The sequence below is a fragment of the Daucus carota genome, chromosome 4 (assembly GCF_001625215.2).
Source record: "Daucus carota subsp. sativus chromosome 4, DH1 v3.0, whole genome shotgun sequence".
NCBI classification, from domain to species: domain Eukaryota; kingdom Viridiplantae; phylum Streptophyta; class Magnoliopsida; order Apiales; family Apiaceae; genus Daucus; species Daucus carota.
The window spans coordinates 29,672,955-29,690,458 of record NC_030384.2 but is presented as its reverse complement, the minus strand read 5'-3'; the positions used below and the strand labels follow the sequence as shown (position 1 = coordinate 29,690,458).

Below are 17,504 nucleotides of genomic sequence, written 5' to 3'. Positions count from 1 at the left end.
GTTCAAATTGATAACAACTAGTCTTCTAAATTATTTTCATCGACATGAGGGGCCTGGAAACAATGACTTCAATCAGTCTTTCAATTAGGTAAAGATTCAATCAGTCTTTCAATTAGGTAAAGACATTGCCTCTAAAGACACTTTATCCGTGACTGCATACTTCACCAATTATAAAACTCGTGACTGAACCGGACAATTTGGCTCTCATCTACTACCTGTGGTTGCAATAATACTCTTAAATTGCAATAACACGAAGATATGATATTAATGCATGCCAAGCCCTCAGTCCCAAATGGCCAAATGTATACAACTCACTGGACCGACGGAGTACATACGAAGAAACAAGTGAACCGAATTTAAAGACAAGCAATGAAATACAGTGATCCCTGGCTTGAGCCCAGGAAAACATTGCACAGAGTGACTTAATTTTACATAAATTTGTGGTTCTGCAGATGATTCAGTAGGTTATCGACGTAACCGTTTTGCTTATCCATGTCACACAGGATAGCTTGCATGTCCTTCACTTTGTCTCGATAGATCTTGCCTTCTTCATCAAGCATGACCAAGTTAACTGACTCCGCCACTGATTCCCTAGTAAACCCACCGTCTGACTCATTTCGCGGAATTTGAAACCCCAGCTTCTTCTCCTCCAGGTGCTTAGCAATTATTCCTTGATCATACACACATGGCAACAAAATAAGCGCCTTTCCAAACTGCATTGCCTCTACCACCGAGCTGTAACCTGATGAATTCAACAAGGCACTGACTGACTCGTGATTTAGTATCTTAATCTGAGGCACCCAAGCGGTGTAAATCATCCCACGCCCTCGTGTTCGGTCTTGAAACCCTTCTGGCAACTCAACTGCCTCTGTATCAGACAAGCCTCTCTGTTTTTTCATAGCCCAAAAGAAGGGTACCCCGGTCAGCTCCAAACCAAGGGCTAATTCTGTGGTCTGGGCTTGAGTCAGTTTCGCCTCGGACCCGAAAGCTACAAGTAGTACACTTCCCTTTGCTTGTTTGTCGAGCCAATCTTTTATCTCAATCCAATCTTGATTATCAGCCTCTGTACTCTCTTCAACATGAGGCAACAAGCCCACTGGAATCACGGGTTTCTCGTACATGTCCTGTAGTAATTTCAACCAATCCCCTTCAAATTCGACGCTGCTTCTTATTGCCACCATATCACAATACTCAAGACTCCTCCCAGCACGATAGGCCTCACTCACATTTTTCGTATCCTCATCAGCTTCTAACTCAGGAGCCAGGGCCAGAATCTGATACAGAGACATTGCAACATTTGTGTCGAAGTGAACCCACTCAGGTTTAACCATGAAATCTTCTGGCCTCACACGGTAATCATCCCCCTTGATCATATTAGATGGAGGGCCTAAAAATCCCATGAAGGAAGCAGTGTAGACACTGTAGTGACACCATCGAATTCGGAGTCTCGAAGCAATAGGCCTCAGCCAGTAGGAAACATAATCACAGAGTATCCAATCCGCTGTGCTGGATTCCAAGAAATTAGTAATAGGTTCTTGAAGAAGATCGTACGCGAGTTTTAGGTACTTGACCTTGTGGAATGGAACCTCAGTTGTGGACTCTGCATTTTCGGGTAAGTTGGGAACTAATGGCAGTGGAATTTTGACAAGGTTTATCAGAGGAGCTAGATTCTGAGGGATTTTTGGGAGGCTATCGATATTTTTGGGAGTGGAAATGAAAGAGATTTTGTGACCCTTTGCAGCCATGAGCTTGGCTAGCTTCAAGTAGGGAGATATGTGACCAAAGGCTAACCAAGGGAACATTACTATGTGCAATTTCTCAACAGAAGCCATGTCGTAAGGTGAAAGCTGAAAGCTTTGTTTTCTGCTTGGCAAGATATCATGAACTATATAAAGAGGGCAGGAAAATGAGCAGGGCCACATGCACTAGATTAGGGCATTCTTGTTTCGACAATTTTCAAATTTGAGGTGTAAAAATTTATATTTGTCTATATAATTTTTTAATTTTTTTAAAAATAAAAATGTAGATGTCAAATATTTATTCAATAAAAGATATAGTATTCTAATAAAACTAAACCATATTATTTTGTTAAAAATATTTTATCGATAAAACATTTCCTGAAAAAATCAACAAATTTGACACTAATTTGGTTTGCTAACTTGTGGTTCTCTCCTGACCAAAAATAAAAACTTGTCGTTCTCGACTTCTAGTACCCCATTAACTTATAGATAGGAGATCTTGCAGATATTATATAAATAAAATATTTTAAAATTCAGGTCGTTTCTGTTTCTTTCATTTTGGTTTTGATTTTTAAGTTTTTGGTTTCAATTTCGGTTCATTTCTATACAATCCAATTTTTTATAATTTTGATTCGGTTTCAGATTTATTCTAACTTTTTGCTCACTAGTACTCTGACCCTTCTTTATACGGCACATAAATATAGATAGGAGAAGGTGCGTAGTATTATTTTCACGGGTAATGTATATTTATACTTTCCATTTTCGATAGATTCGAATATTCAGATGCATGTGCGCGATCTTGAATTCTTGATACATGCAATTAGGCCTGTAAATGGATCGGATATCCGATCCAACCCGATCCGATCCGTGGTTAAATAAATGGATATAGATCTTTATTAAAAAAATCCGATCTACTAATAATCTGATCCGATAATAATCCGGTCCGATAAAGAATGGATATGGATATGGTCAAATCCGATCTGTTAACGATCCGATCCGATTCATGCTTATATTTTATATTATATGGTATTATAATATAATATATTATTTATTAATATATTACATACAAAATAAAAATTTCTAAAGATACAAGGCAAAACCCTAAATCATATTTTCTTATAATCGATGAGCCGTTCCTAATTGTTGACATGGCTCTCACTCTTGTTATCCGGTTAATCTAATAATCACTCTTTTTTTTATGTAGAGTGAGTATAAACACATGAGCTAACTCTTCCACTTAAAACCTCCTCAATCACCTAGTTTTTGTTGACATAAATTGGCTTGCTTCTGAGAGTTTGGTGGTGAAGAGAAAATGGGAATATGCATGGGAAAATCTGCAAAATGTGCTCATGCTTCTTCTAATCAGTTCATGGGTATGTCTCTTCTTGATTTTTGATATTTCTTACATGAACAATATGATATGGTATGCCATTCTATTACAATTATTTACAGTATTCTTTCTTTTTCTCATGATTTTGAGTGGAATTGTGAAAGGTGTTGATTTTAATTTTGTTTGTTTGTGTGTGTTTGTTTGTTTGTTTAATCCATGTGTTTTGTTTGGTTTTTGGTGTTTTTGGCGATTTTTCGTGTTACATGTGATACGCTTCGTTGTTCGCTTCGCATACGACGAGGCAACTTGATCGATAGCATAGCGGTGGTCGCCGATGGTGGCGGTGACGACGATTTCAGAACAGGATCCGGTTTCAGAAAGGAAAGTGCGCTAATTGTGCCTTAATTAAGGACGGTAATTGTGCCTCGTTAATTATGCCTCTTTATTGAGGGCGTAAATTGTGCCTCAATTATTGAGGGCGTAAATTGTGCCTGTTTATTGAGGGCGTTAATTGGACCTTATTTGAGGGCGTTAATTGGACCTTATTTGAGGATATTAATATTTTATTATTATGCCTTAATTAAGAGCTTAACTGTCTCAATCATGAGTTATCATGATTGTGGGAATATTTTGATGTAATCTGTTAAATATATCGACTTATATTCTTTTTGTTTCTTTTGTTTTATTTTCAGGATTCTTGGAAGAAGGCCGGTTTTCTTTTCGGACATTAAAGTTTTATTGTCTAAATTTCCCCGGTCATCTTGCATGTCCGACGGTTAGATAATAAACTTTCTTGAATGAAAGAATTATCACGGTGAATTGCCGATTATCGTTGAGATTTATTCTCATTTTCAAAAAAAAAAAAAAAAAAACCCTCCTCAATCACCTGGTTCCGTATTTAAGACACATTTATCGATTTTAATCCTTATTAATATAGGAGCAAATCATAATTTGCTTCCTCCAACAGTATTAAGCAACTTATTTATTATTTTTCTATGTACTTGATAAATTCTGTGTTGAAGTTTTTATAGGAACAACCAACAAACTTTTTATTAAATACTGCTTTATTAGTTTTTTTTACCTATTACGATAAATTTTATGAATTAATATAGCTAGAAAATATCACTTTTTTTTTTGTATAGAAGTTTAAACATTGTTCACATTTACTAAATGTATTTCATAATTTTTAGTGGATCGGAGCTCCGATCCGATTATCCATGATCCGAGTGGACCGGATATGGATTGACTTGTAAAATATCCGACTCCTGATCCGATCCGATCCGAATCCGATAAATTTAAATGGATCAGGATATGAATTTAGCTAGATCCGATCCAAATCCGATCCGTTTACAGGCCTACATGCAATCTTCACTGTCTGATTTTATAATTGGTTGTAGCTTGTGACGTGGATTACTCATCTTTCCTCGGCTCTCTTTTCTGTGCTCGACGACAGTTTATAACTTTTTTATTTCTACGGTGGCTTACCAGGGTTCAAAATTTATTATTTACTCTTTTTCCCCTCCACTCATTTCCGTGCTCGACGACATTTATATATTATTTTTTTTATGGTGACGCGCCAGGATTCGATATTCATTAGTATTTATTTTAGCAGAAAGAGGCCGAGTTTGTCAGTTTGATCATGCTAACGCATCAACTCTTGCACTATAAATAAAGACAACGGGGGTTGCGACTTAGTTCCATATTCAAGCGTAGATAAACTCACATAGGATATATTTTTTTTGTCGTAAAAAAATGGCAACCAAGATTCTGATCGTCGGAGGCACCGGAAACATGGGAAAGTTCATCGTCGAAACGAGCGCAAAGTTGGGACATCCCACGTTTGTGCTCGTTCGAGAAGCTACTCTCACTGATCCTTCTAAGTTGCAACTCATTGATAGCTTTAAGTCTTTGGGCGTCACTATTGTCCATGTACAACAATTTCCTGCTCATGTTTTTTTTTAAAATAGTAATATTGCTTGATCTCATGCTTTTGTAATAAAAGTCAGGTTACAGAAATTTAAATACTCGTGTATATATATATATATGTGCATGTGAATGTGAGTGAAGTGAGACTTAAACTATTGACATGTTAACGAAATGACCTTTTATTGCTTGATTATGATAATATTGATATATTGTGATCAGGGAGATTTGTTTGATCACGTGAGTTTGGTGAAGGCGATAAAGCAAGTGGATGTGGTGATCTCGTCACTAGGTCACGGGCAGTTGGCTGATCAGGACAAGCTTCTTGCTGCTATTGTTGAAGCTGGTAACGTTAAGGTACGTTTACCTTGTTAGATACATGTCTGATACTTCTAGAGTGAGATAGTCTAGTACCGGGTGTCCCGGAATAATAGATGATAAACAAATTCAATATTTGAACCATCTACTCGTGTCCAACTTTGTTAGATTTTTTATTTTTTTACATTATTTGAAGATTTCTAATAAATTTACACATAATTAAATTATAAAATAAAATAAATATATGTATATAATATAATTTTATTAAAAAATTATTAATATATTTATATATATTATTATATGCAGTACGGTTTGGACCGTGTTAATAATATGTTAATAATATGATAAACGGCAATCCGCACCGTGCGATTTTTGAAAAATTCAATCCGTAATAGCACCACAAAATTTAAAAATCACATTTTGTAATACGGTGCACTGCTGGCAGTTTACGGGGTTTCGTGGTTTTGTGATCACCATAAATAATTTGCGGCGTTCACATTCTACTCCCTCCCAATAAATTGTATACAGTTTCCTTTTTAGGACGTCCCATCAATTGTATACATTCCAAAAGTAGTAAACTTTTATAATATAAAACATCATTACACCAACTACATTCTTCCACAATTTCTTGGTCTCCGTGTCCCAGCCATTTGTATACAAATGACTGGGACGGAGGGAGTAGCAATCTAGCATCCCATCTGACAGTAATTAGACTCTTGCAGGTCCTTAATTCAAAATTAGAATATGTTTGGTTTAGTGATATTAATGCTGTATGATTGTGGTTAACATAATTGTTTTCCTTTTTTAGAGGTTCTTTCCTTCTGAGTTTGGGCAAGATGCGGATCGATTGAATGCTGTTGAACCAGCAAAGTCAGGATATGCTTGCAAGTCACAGTTCCGCAGAGCTGTTGAGGCTGCAGGAGTTCCGTTCACTTATATAGCTTGCAACTTTTTTGCTGGGTTTTTTCTCCCGAATCTGGCCCAGACAGGAGCAAAAGCTCCTCCTAGAGATAAAGCAATTATATTAGGCGACGGAACTAAAAAAGGTTATCATCACTCTACTGATGAACTATTTTGTTCAACTTAATAGATATACTTGCTGCAAAAATGCCAGAATGTTCCTTGCTTCAGGATTAACACCGTTTTTCGATTTGAGTTCACAGTGGTATTTAACAGCGAAGAAGACATTGCAACCTACACTATAAAAGCTGTAGATGACCCGCGAACCCTGAACAAAATTCTCTATGTTATGCCACCCCACAACACACTTTCTTTCAACGACGTTCTGTCTTTGTGGGAGAAGAAGATAGGCAAAACTCTCGAGAAGATCTTTGTTCCAGAAGAGCAAGTTTTGGAGAACATCAAAGGTGATGAAACATGTTTTGTTTTTAGCATCGCAAAATTTAGAATTAATCATTATCTTATTGATCTTGTAACAATTGATGTTCAATATGTTTTATTTGTCCTGTATTCTTATCCTCTGCAGAGTCCCCTCCTCTGATCAGTGTGATGCTATCAATCGGTCATTCTGCATTTGTGAACGGAGATCAGACCAACTTTGAGATTGAACCATCATTCGGCGTGGAGGCTTCAACACTTTATCCAGATGTCAAATATACAACAGTGGACGAGTATCTCAACCATTTTGTCTAAACTTTATCTGATTAACTCATGTAAGTGTCGTATTTTTTTACTCTATTGTAGTTGTCAACTGATAATGCTTGATTTCGCAATTGATAAGCCAATGTAAGAGTCGTTGATAGCTTTCATGATTTAGCCGTTGATAGCTTCTTATCATCGGTTAATAACTTATCTTCATCAAATATATAGCATAAAATATTCTCGGCAGTGAGTTTTCTGTTTAATGGAAAATGTGGAAACGGTTAAAAATAATTCTCCTCTAGAAACACTCTCCAACTCAGAATGATATCTAATAATACATTATATACTATCTTATAACTCGTGCAATGCACAAGGTCGTTTTAATTGTTTTATAGATTTTTATTTTTAATATATTTAAAATGATGGGAAAAATTATTTGTCAACAAAAAATCATAATTTTTAATTAAATAAATATAAATAATGAAATTATATTTTTTAGTCGAAACTATCTGTGCGGTACTAAACTCTGATCTAGTCCTTTGGTCACAACTTATTTTTGACCTTTGGCTTCGTGCTTGTTTAGTAGCATTATTGTATTGTTCGTGACATTATCTATTACGGTAAGTTCTTTGTTGATCTTTTTGTATATCTTCGACATATTCTAAATGAAATCGGACGCTTGTGTTCGATCATTCAGACACATTCATATTTTGATATTAACAAAATTTTATATAATGATTCTTTTAGAGATGAGACGAAAAGTTGGTGAGCTGAGCCTGATGTGGAGTGGTTTATGTTCAAGATCTTGGCAGTTTTATGTTTGTAAAATTTTGGTGTTGTACGAATCTTGAAGATTCCGTTATGTATAATTTTTTTGGTTGATTTGTATTTGTATGGGAGGGTTTTATATGTAATATTAACTTATATACGGTATTTTCACGTCTTTATTTGTATGGTAGAGTTTTATATATGTTACGCTAACTTCTATTAGATTATATTTATGAATGTGTTTTATATTAGAATTATGATATCTAATATAATTTATATTTTTCTATAAATTTATATAGTTCTAGAATTGAAATTGATAGTCATGATTTGTTTTCGATTAAGAATAGGAATCATAAACATGCAAACAAAAGATATAATTTGTATTGAATTAAGAAAAGGTGTCTGTGGCCGAAAACAATGATGCATATTTTTGTCGCTATAATTCGTCGCAAAGTTTAACGATGCCAATTTGTCGCTGATGTGGTCGCTGACATGTGGATTGGCAAAAAATGATGCCGACTCAGATTAGCGACCAGCTCGGTCGCTGAAGGCAGTCGCGACTATTTCGGTCGTCGATATATAGTGGTCGCAACAGTGCACATCAGCGACCAGTTTTTGCACAACTACTTTCAGTGACGGGATGCGGTCGCATAAAGATCAATTCCTTGTAGTGATTCATTCTATTAGTAAATTTACCAGTGTAATGGTGGTTGGAAACTGTTGTTAGCACATTACTAACAGTTTAATGTATGTTGGCAAGTTAACAACGGAATATCCGTTGGATATTGGATTTCTCTTTAAAGTCAACAACCTCTCAATCCGTTGTTAATCGGTTGTAACATTACCATCGAATACATATTTTCTTGCGAAAACTTTACCAATGAGGATATTAGTGACAGTTTTTTCTGTTGATAATTCTGTCCTAATTTGAATTAGCAAGAATACCACTTTTATCAACAAAAATTTGGTAATCCCGAATTTACTTGTACTAATCAGTATATTGAAGAGAGAGAAAAGAATATAAAATGAGTTCGGATGGAACATATCCTCCTCACCATTGAAGAAACAAATGAAGCTCCTTAGATTTTGAGGAGCGGTAAGGAGCTTGTTGGAGTGTATGTAAGCTCCGGATCATGCAAAAAATGACTAAAAAGCTTGTATACTGTTATTGTTAGAGTTGCTTACGGAGCTTAAAGTGATGGCTACTGCCAACCAGTTGCATCCTTGCTTCTTTTTCTTTGTTCGAACTTTATGTTAAACTCTCTGCTATGTGTGAGACTGTGACTATGTTGAATTGTTGATTAAATGATTAATATTTGATTCATGAGTTTGATTATAACAATAAAACAGGTTTTTTTGAATAATTTTTTTATTCAGTTCCGGTTCGATCTATAATCTAATTTCGGTCCGGCTCAGTTCAAGAAAAAAATAATTTACTTGTCATTTTTTCGATCTGGTTTACCGACTTGAAGTCATCCATGACGTATGCAGCTCTCGCATCTCCCCTGTTTATACGTTACCTAGCCTTTTCTATACCTTGACTAATCTTGCTTGCAAGGTCAATGCTTAGTTGCTTACAATATTCAAAGAGACCGAGTCTTTTTTTTTTATGAGTAGAAAAAGGGCCAAGTTGATCATGCTAACTTATCAACTCTTGCATTATAAATACAAAGGAGTTGCGATTTATTTTCATATTCAAGCGAGATAAACTTACATAAGATATATATTTTTTGTCGAAAAAAAATGGCAACCAAGATTCTGATCGTCGGAGGCACCGGATACATGGGAAAGTTCATCGTCGAAGCTAGCGCAAAGCTGGGACATCCCACGTTTGTGCTCGTTCGAGAAGCGACTCTAGCTGATCCTTCTAAGTCGCAACTCATTGATAGCTTTAAGTCTTTGGGAGTCACTTTTGTCCATGTACTCCATTTTCCTACTCCTGTTTTTAACTAATAATATTGCTTTAAGCTTTTGCGGAAATTTAAATACTCAGGCATACATGTGACCCGAGTGAAGTGAGACTTAAACTTTCGACATTATGTTAAGGAAATGACTTTTTATTGCTTGATTCTGATGATATTGATATATTGTGACAGGGAGATTTGTTTGATCACGTGAGTTTGGTGAAGGCGATAAAGCAAGTGGATGTGGTGATCTCGTCACTAGGTAACGGACAGTTGGCTGATCAGGACAAGCTTCTTGCTGCTATAGTAGAAGCTGGTAACGTTAAGGTATGTTTAGTATGTTAGATAATGTCCTAATACTTTTCGGACTGAGTGAGAGAGTGAAACCCGGGTGTCTCGGGACAACAGAGGATAAACCCACCACGTGGGCTATTCAATCATGCTCAACTTTGTTATTTGCTTGTTGCAGAGGTTTTTCCCTTCTGAGTTTGGGCAAGATGTGGATCGAGTCAATGCTGTTGAACCAGCAAAGTCAGGATTTGCCTTCAAGGCACAATTCCGCAGAGCTGTTGAGGCTTCAGGAGTTCCGTTCACCTATTTAGCTTGCAACTTTTTTGCTGGCTATTTTTTACCAAATCTGGCCCAGACAGGAGCCGCAGCTCCTCCAAGAGATAAGGCAATTATATTAGGCGACGGAACTCCAAAAGGTTATCTTCGCTCTTCTGAGCTATTTTGTTGAACTTAATAGATATACTTGCTGCATAAATGGAATGTTCCTTGCATAAGGATTAACACCAGTTTTGATTTGAGTTCACAGTGGCATTTAACAAGGAAGAAGACATCGCAACCTACACTATAAAAGCTGTTGATGACCCGCGAACCCTGAACAAAATTCTCTATATTAGGCCACCCCACAACACACTTTCCTTCAACGACGTTCTGTCTTTGTGGGAGAAGAAGATAGGCAAAACTCTCGAGAAAATTTATGTTCCAGAAGAGCAAGTTCTGAAGAACATCAAAGGTGAAGAAACATGTTTTTTTTTTATCATCTCATGATTAAAATTAATCATTATCTAACTGATCTTGGAACAGCTGATGTGTAATATGTTTTAATTGTCCTACATTCTTATCCTCTGCAGAGTCCCCTGTTCCGATCAATGTGCTGCTATCCATCGGTCATTCTGCATTTGTGAATGGAGATCAGACAAACTTTGAGATTGAGCCATCATTCGGTGTGGAGGCTTCAGCACTTTACCCGGATGTCAAATACACAACTGTGGACGAGTATCTCAACCAATTTGTGTGAATCAAGTCCCTATTGTAACTATGTTTAATGTCACTTCAAAATAAGTCCTCTTGTTCAATAAAAGTTATGATTATGAGATTGTTCTTCCACCATTGCTTATTAGCTATCACTGCATATCCTCATTTCTAAGAAACGTGACATGAAAGTATTATTGACCGAATGAGACCAAATTTTAAATCTCTTCAGAATATCAGAGAAAGAGTATAGGCTAACTAAAATCCCTTCGTCGTAAAAAAACAATCTTATATACACATAGTAGTTGCATATTACATAGGTATTATAACTGCAAACCCGGAACAAATAATGATAAAGTATTTATTAATAATTTTGCTGATGAAACTGCTCGTAAAACAATCATTCGCGAATTAGTGGAGCACGACTGTACGAGGACTTGATCACAGCGTCTGCACGGTGGAGGTTATCACAACCCAATAAACGAATTAGCTTCCACCATCTGATTCCTCTGCTCTTGCTGTTCGCAATCTTCCCAGAGACAACCTGTGACTGCTGCAACATAATTTTGTTGTTGTGCCTTTGCATTGTTTCTCTGGTCTCCATGTCTGTCAGATCCCTCTTTGATCTAAAAAGGAACACGAACCACCTCGACCTAGTAGGCGACTTCAAGATTGTAATCCTATTTGCCAAATTATCATTTTTACGAGTTATTATACCATTACTCATTGATGCAGAGCTAGAACTTGGTGCTTGAGCATAACCAGAATCATTTTTCTTCTTGCATTTACCTTTTTGATCACGCGATTTTGATGTTCTTGCATTTAAGTTCCATTGCAGGCCCCTTTGATTTTCTTGTGCACGCTCTTTTGTGCTTTCCCTAAGCTTGTGTGGAGTTTCAGAGACGACGGATTGCTTGTAACCTTTGTTTACAATGAGCTTTCCACAAAAGAGAAAATTGTCAATTGGAGATGGTACCAGGCCACTCCATTCCTCACTAAAGAACTCGAATTGATCAGGCTGTTCCACGGATGATGACATCTGATCATTGTCGTTTTTGGCCTTGGGGCTTTCGCTATATATTGGAAGATCACAAAGGGAAACAGTTTCTTCGTCGTCTTCATCTGAGTGAGTTTGATGCATGGTGATGGACTTTTCTTCCATCGTCATATCGGCCTAGATGCGAGGCCTGAATGCTTATATATGATCTGTAAGAAGAGCGTTCTGATCAAGTATACTAAAGCTGGAAAAAGTGAATGTGGAATGAAGTACAGAGATGACAAAGTTTGAGTGGGAATTATACTTTGGTCACTCTCCAAGGGCATGCAGGCTTCAATATTCTACTTGTTATATTAAATTTAATTTTTGAAAATGTATCCTTCAGGAAGTTTGCTTTTGTAGGTATCTGAGGGAATCTGGATGTCCTCAGTTTCTTTTTGGATTTGTCCTGTGACTCCTGTCCATACTTAGTTCAGATTTAGAAAAGCACTTAATCATGGCTTGTGATCAAATAATAGGAAATACAGACCAAACAGAAACTAGGCACATCATGCACCTCTAAATATTATTATCACTCATCAGTAGATAGATGACATTATCTATTAGGAGTACGTCTCGATCCCACTCAATTCATCTCGGGCACACTATAACCTCATCAAAACTCTGGACAGGTTTCATAAAATTCCAAACAAGTTCAATAGCCAATAGTTGACATACGTCTCTTTAGTAAGCCGCATCTAAGTCCATGATGAGGATCCACAAACATATCCATCCTCAAAAATATTTTAGTTTATATTTAATAAATTTGTACTAAAATAAGATTCTAATCATTAGCTGCTGTGACACCATTTTTGTTTTTTCAGTTATGCTATTATACTATTTGGACAAGACGTTATTTACCGGATTCTTCCGGATCTTCATCCACTGCCAGGAATGATTGTGGACGGTATATCATCATGTCTGAGTTCGAGGTTTCCTTGGCTATTTCTGTTAAAGAACTAATGTTAAGATAATAGTTTCATTAATATGCATGAATATTTTACAATATTAAAAAAAAAAAATACCAAACGAGTATACCAAAATTTCTCAGTTGAGCCACGGAGCTCGCGACGTTTCATGGATATGTCTAAATAAGTGCAAGACCCCAAGAAGAATTAAAAAAGAAAGTTATAAACCAAGTGAATGGTGGTGACGAATAATTAAATTAACAAACTCAAATATATTTTGTTTTTATATAATTTAGACTTATATATCTCTTATAAATGAGTATATATTCAAATATTTTTTCAAAACAATAGAGGATAAACTACCATCCAACTCTGCTCAGGCTAAACATATATACTGACCGCATGATCAAGTTACAAACTTATAAAACTAGTTACTTTTGTCGGGTTAAATTATTACTTTGTATGCAGAATATATGGCACAAACCTGAGCGCTCATATATATATATATAATTTTTGGATATAAATGTTAAGGAGGTGTTTCATATTCATTATTTGATAAAAAAAAAAGTAAGGATTTATTTCAGAAAAAAGAATAATTTTATGTGTGTTTTTTCAGAAATAAATTCTTAATTCTGAAAAATAAGGTGAGACAAACGGTCTCATAATTACAACTCAACTATGAAAATTAATAGAATTTCATACCGTGATGATATTTTATATAATGAATTTATATGGTATAATCAAGAGTTGGTGCGTAGTATTCGAAAAAAATTATGCCTTAGATAGGAATGACAATTTTATCCAACTTGATGGATAGCTGACTCGTTTCCATTTGAACTTTTTGAATCTGATTTTCAAATTTGAATTTGGATCTTTTTTCAGACTCGAAAGAGTTTGGATCTGGATACAGATCTTAAATATATATACCAAACTGAAATCAGTTCCAAACTAGATCTGAACCCAAAACTCCAAAAAAAATCCAATAGCATATACATATATATATCATGAATTATATATAAATTTATATTTTACACAATTTTATAACAATAATAAACTTATATACGTCAAATAATTAGATCTAATGGTTAGAACCGATAAGTTGGATAATTCCTCATAATTAAATTTAATATATTTGCCGCTAGTATTGAACTACATAAATATATAGAATACTCATTATTTTTTTTTTGGTTAAAAACACGTGCACACTAAGAGTGAATCACATCCTTGGCCTATATTTAGCAAACTCAAAACCTCAATCATTGCACCAACCTTTTGTTAGCTATAATTTTTGTATTCTTAACACTAAAAAATACTTGTTATCTATCATATTGTTATAATAATATAGATTTGTTTATTTTAATTAATTATTTTAAAAGATATGAATTTAACCCGAATTCGAACCGAAATCTGAAAAACGTTGATAGATCGATATTCATTTTCGATATCCGAAACTAAACCCGAACCGAACATATTAGATCGGATTTGGATCATACGAAATCCGAACCAATCTGACCCGTTGTCATCGCTAGTTTCGTATTTCAAGTATTACTTTGAGCGCTTGAACGTTATATAAGATATTGATCCTTGAATCATAATCGCAAGCCTTATCTTATAAGATAGTCAAATACTCCCTCTGTTTGCATTTAATAGTCGTTTGACTTTTTTGCACGCACAATTAAGAGATTTGACCGCACACATAAAATTATTATTTTAAAATTTTTTTCTTTTGTGAATAAAAGTATATCACTAATATTTTTATTCAAAAAAAAGATAATTTTAAAAATTATAATTTTAGGTGTGCGGCCAAAACTCTTAAAATAGCCTGCAAAAAAGCCAAGAGACTAATATATCCAAACAGAGGGAGTAATAGTTTATTTTCTCTGTGTCAATCTTATATTTTACTTTCTTTATTTCAGAGTACTAAAAAAATCCTTTTGTCGTAAATTATTTATTAAAAAAATTAATAATCTTAATACAAAAAAAGAATTAAGCGAACGACGAGAATTGAACTCGCGTGTGGTGGATTCACAATCCACTGATCCACTTTTTTTTTTTAAATCCACTGATCCACTTGGCTACATCTAACGTGTTAGTTTTCTTATTTAGTTGCACTTCAAATGATTCCTTTTTTATCATTCAAAAAAATTTGTTTATCTAAAAAAATCTTGAATATATATATAAAAAGAACCAAGAAATTCAATTACTACTTATTTATCTTTACTTTTTAATTATCCTTTGTAGCTTGACAAGAAAATTATGTATGGGGTGGGGTGGGGTGGGGTGGGGTGGGGTGGGATGGGGTGGGGTGGGGGGGTTTGCATATATGCAAAATATATTGCTTGACATATAGTTATTCGATTAATACTCTATATAAAATATTTTTATATATTACATGTTAATTACAAGACATATGGATCTCTTATTAGAGCAACTCCAATGCAATGCTATACTTGGTTCTATTGCTATATTATAGCATCAAAGGTAAAAAAACTCAACTCCAAAAGGGTGCCATATTTGGATGCATCCATGGTTCTATATTTGAAACCAAGGATGGATACATCCATGTTGCCACATCATCAATAAATAGAAATTGGAAACTATTTAATGAGTTAATGAGTTAGGTAATTAAAGTTAAAGAGTTGGTTATATATAAAAGTTAGGTAAAAGTTAATGAGTTGGTTAAATTTGAAACAAGTTATAGAACTTAGCATTGGAGTGCAAGTTTTATTTTAGCACCAAAAAACACTTTTTGATGCTATATTATAGCAATAGAAATAGATATATAGCATCTAGCATTGGACTTGCTCTTAGTACATCCTATATGGTCATTCATTAAATTTTTGCATATTTGTGGGCTCCACCGGGAACAAAGTTTGAAAATTTAGAAACTAAGTAATTGTAACGTTTATATTTAGTGATTCCTCATCATTTTTAATTAATGGCTCCCTAGAAGTCATCACACACCAATTAATACACATCCTCTGACACATGATCCATAAAATTCCCTCTGTTTTTAATTTGAATTTTCTCATCAATCGGTGAACATATTTTGAAATCTGACTTCACTGTATTTTTCTTCATCTCGCAACGATCAAATAGTATACCATATGTACTATATTTCAATACAATATAGATATTATTTAATTTTAGTTTAGTTTGTAGTTTGTACTCTAAGAAGGTTTTTAATGGAGTAAAACCCAACATACATATTGTTAAACTGAGTATTATCACAGGGCATAATAGTACTTTACATATAACAGAATATAGATATATAGTATCTGTGTGTATAGGAGTTTGTTACATTTTCAACAGCTTGTATAAAGCTGAGTTCTCTCTGTAATGTGACACAACTTTACATTTCATATTCAGAGCTCTTTACTTTGCATTTCGTGAGTGTATACATAACACAAAAGTCATCATGGTATCAGAGCTTTGTATATACAGATCGAGTGCAAATTTCATCTTTCTCTTCTCTGCGTAATCTTCTTGAAGCTTACAGTTGAGTTTTAATGGCGGGAGCACGTTTTACGTTTGCTGATCTGCAAAATCCACTATTTTTACATCCTTCAGATGGACCTACATCGGTTGTTGTACCGAAGCTTCAAGGTGCGATTGATTATCGTTCATGGAAGCGCTCTATTGAGATCCAATTAGCTTCGAAAAGGAAGCTCGGATTTGTTAATGGCACGATTCTACGCAGCACAACAGATGAAACTGATGCTTTGCAGTGGGATACGTGTAATGTTCTGGTAATTTCTTGGCTCCACAACAATGTTTCTGAAGCAATTCGCAATTCTATTCTATATGTTGAATCTGCTTGTGAAATCTGGAGTTTGTTGGAGAAACGTTTTATGTTGACTAATGGATCTCGTAAATATAAGTTGAATAAGGATTTGTTTGAGTTGAAACAGAACAAATCTTCAATTGCTGAGTATTATACTGCCCTAACTTGTGTTTGGGATGAAATTGATTCACTGAATGTTTTGCCTGTGGTTGCAACTGTAAATCCTGATATTGTCAAATTGATGAGTACTCTTACAACATTCAAAGAAGAGGCAAAGCTTTTTCAGTTCTTAAATGGATTAAATGAGATATATGCTCCACAGCGTAGCCAGTTGTTAATGATGATTCCACTTCCTACTGTTGAAGTTGCTTGTGCAGCTATACAGCAAGAGGAATCACAGAGAGAAGTGTTAAACTGTGCTACTGATTTTGAGAGTGCAGCAATGTTGAGTCAGAACACTAGTCAAGGAAACAGGATTTTAGAATGTGTAATTTGTCATAAAAAAGGTCATACTGCTGAGAGGTGTTGGACTAAAATTGGCTATCCGAAATGGCATGATAAGCATAAACCTAAGCCTAATTTCAAGTCACAAGGTTCAGCTGCTCCTAAATGGAATGGAAATAAGAAAATGAGCAACAATGCTCAGGCCAGTGTCTCATCACAGGCTTCAGACACTGTCAATTTGACATCTCAACAATTAGAACAGTTACTTAAGCTTTTGCCTAACACAGGCAATGAAACAGATGAAGAATTAGATGACTCCTTCTCAGGAATGGTGACTTGTTGCTTGTCAACTGCTAAGTGTAGTTCCTTGACCTGGATAATTGATAGTGGTGCTACAGACCACATGACAGCATATCTGCAGAATCTTGTTGATGTTAGAAAGGCCCCTCCAAATAGTGTTATCAAACTGCCAAATAATCACAGTGCAG

At 35.1% G+C, this 17,504-nt stretch overlaps 4 protein-coding genes across 4 annotated transcripts; 2 read left to right on the top strand and 2 right to left on the bottom strand.

The window, feature by feature from the left end:
• Positions 1–240: 240 nt before the first annotated feature.
• Positions 241–1,888, bottom strand: LOC108215780 (UDP-glycosyltransferase 91A1). The gene has a single exon (XM_017388350.2). It carries the CDS (start codon positions 1,830–1,832, stop codon positions 429–431), a length of 1,404 nt encoding a protein of 467 aa, XP_017243839.2. The 5' UTR covers positions 1,833–1,888; the 3' UTR covers positions 241–428.
• Positions 1,889–4,798: 2,910 nt separating this feature from the next.
• Positions 4,799–7,835, top strand: LOC108217946 (phenylcoumaran benzylic ether reductase POP1). The gene is made up of 6 exons (XM_017390858.2): positions 4,799–4,998; positions 5,215–5,349; positions 6,119–6,356; positions 6,474–6,677; positions 6,797–6,983; positions 7,660–7,835. Exons 1-5 carry the CDS (start codon positions 4,822–4,824, stop codon positions 6,961–6,963), a joined length of 921 nt encoding a protein of 306 aa, XP_017246347.1. The 5' UTR covers positions 4,799–4,821; the 3' UTR covers positions 6,964–6,983; positions 7,660–7,835.
• A 1,526-nt stretch (positions 7,836–9,361) lies between these two features.
• LOC108216107 (phenylcoumaran benzylic ether reductase POP1) lies at positions 9,362–10,979 on the top strand. Its single transcript, XM_017388788.2, has 5 exons — positions 9,362–9,600; positions 9,777–9,911; positions 10,054–10,291; positions 10,402–10,605; positions 10,724–10,979. Exons 1-5 carry the CDS (start codon positions 9,424–9,426, stop codon positions 10,888–10,890), a joined length of 921 nt encoding a protein of 306 aa, XP_017244277.1. The 5' UTR covers positions 9,362–9,423; the 3' UTR covers positions 10,891–10,979.
• A 265-nt stretch (positions 10,980–11,244) lies between these two features.
• On the bottom strand, positions 11,245–12,012 carry LOC108216109 (uncharacterized). Its single transcript, XM_017388789.2, has one exon. It carries the CDS (start codon positions 12,010–12,012, stop codon positions 11,245–11,247), a length of 768 nt encoding a protein of 255 aa, XP_017244278.1.
• Between the last annotated feature and the right edge of the window lie 5,492 nt (positions 12,013–17,504).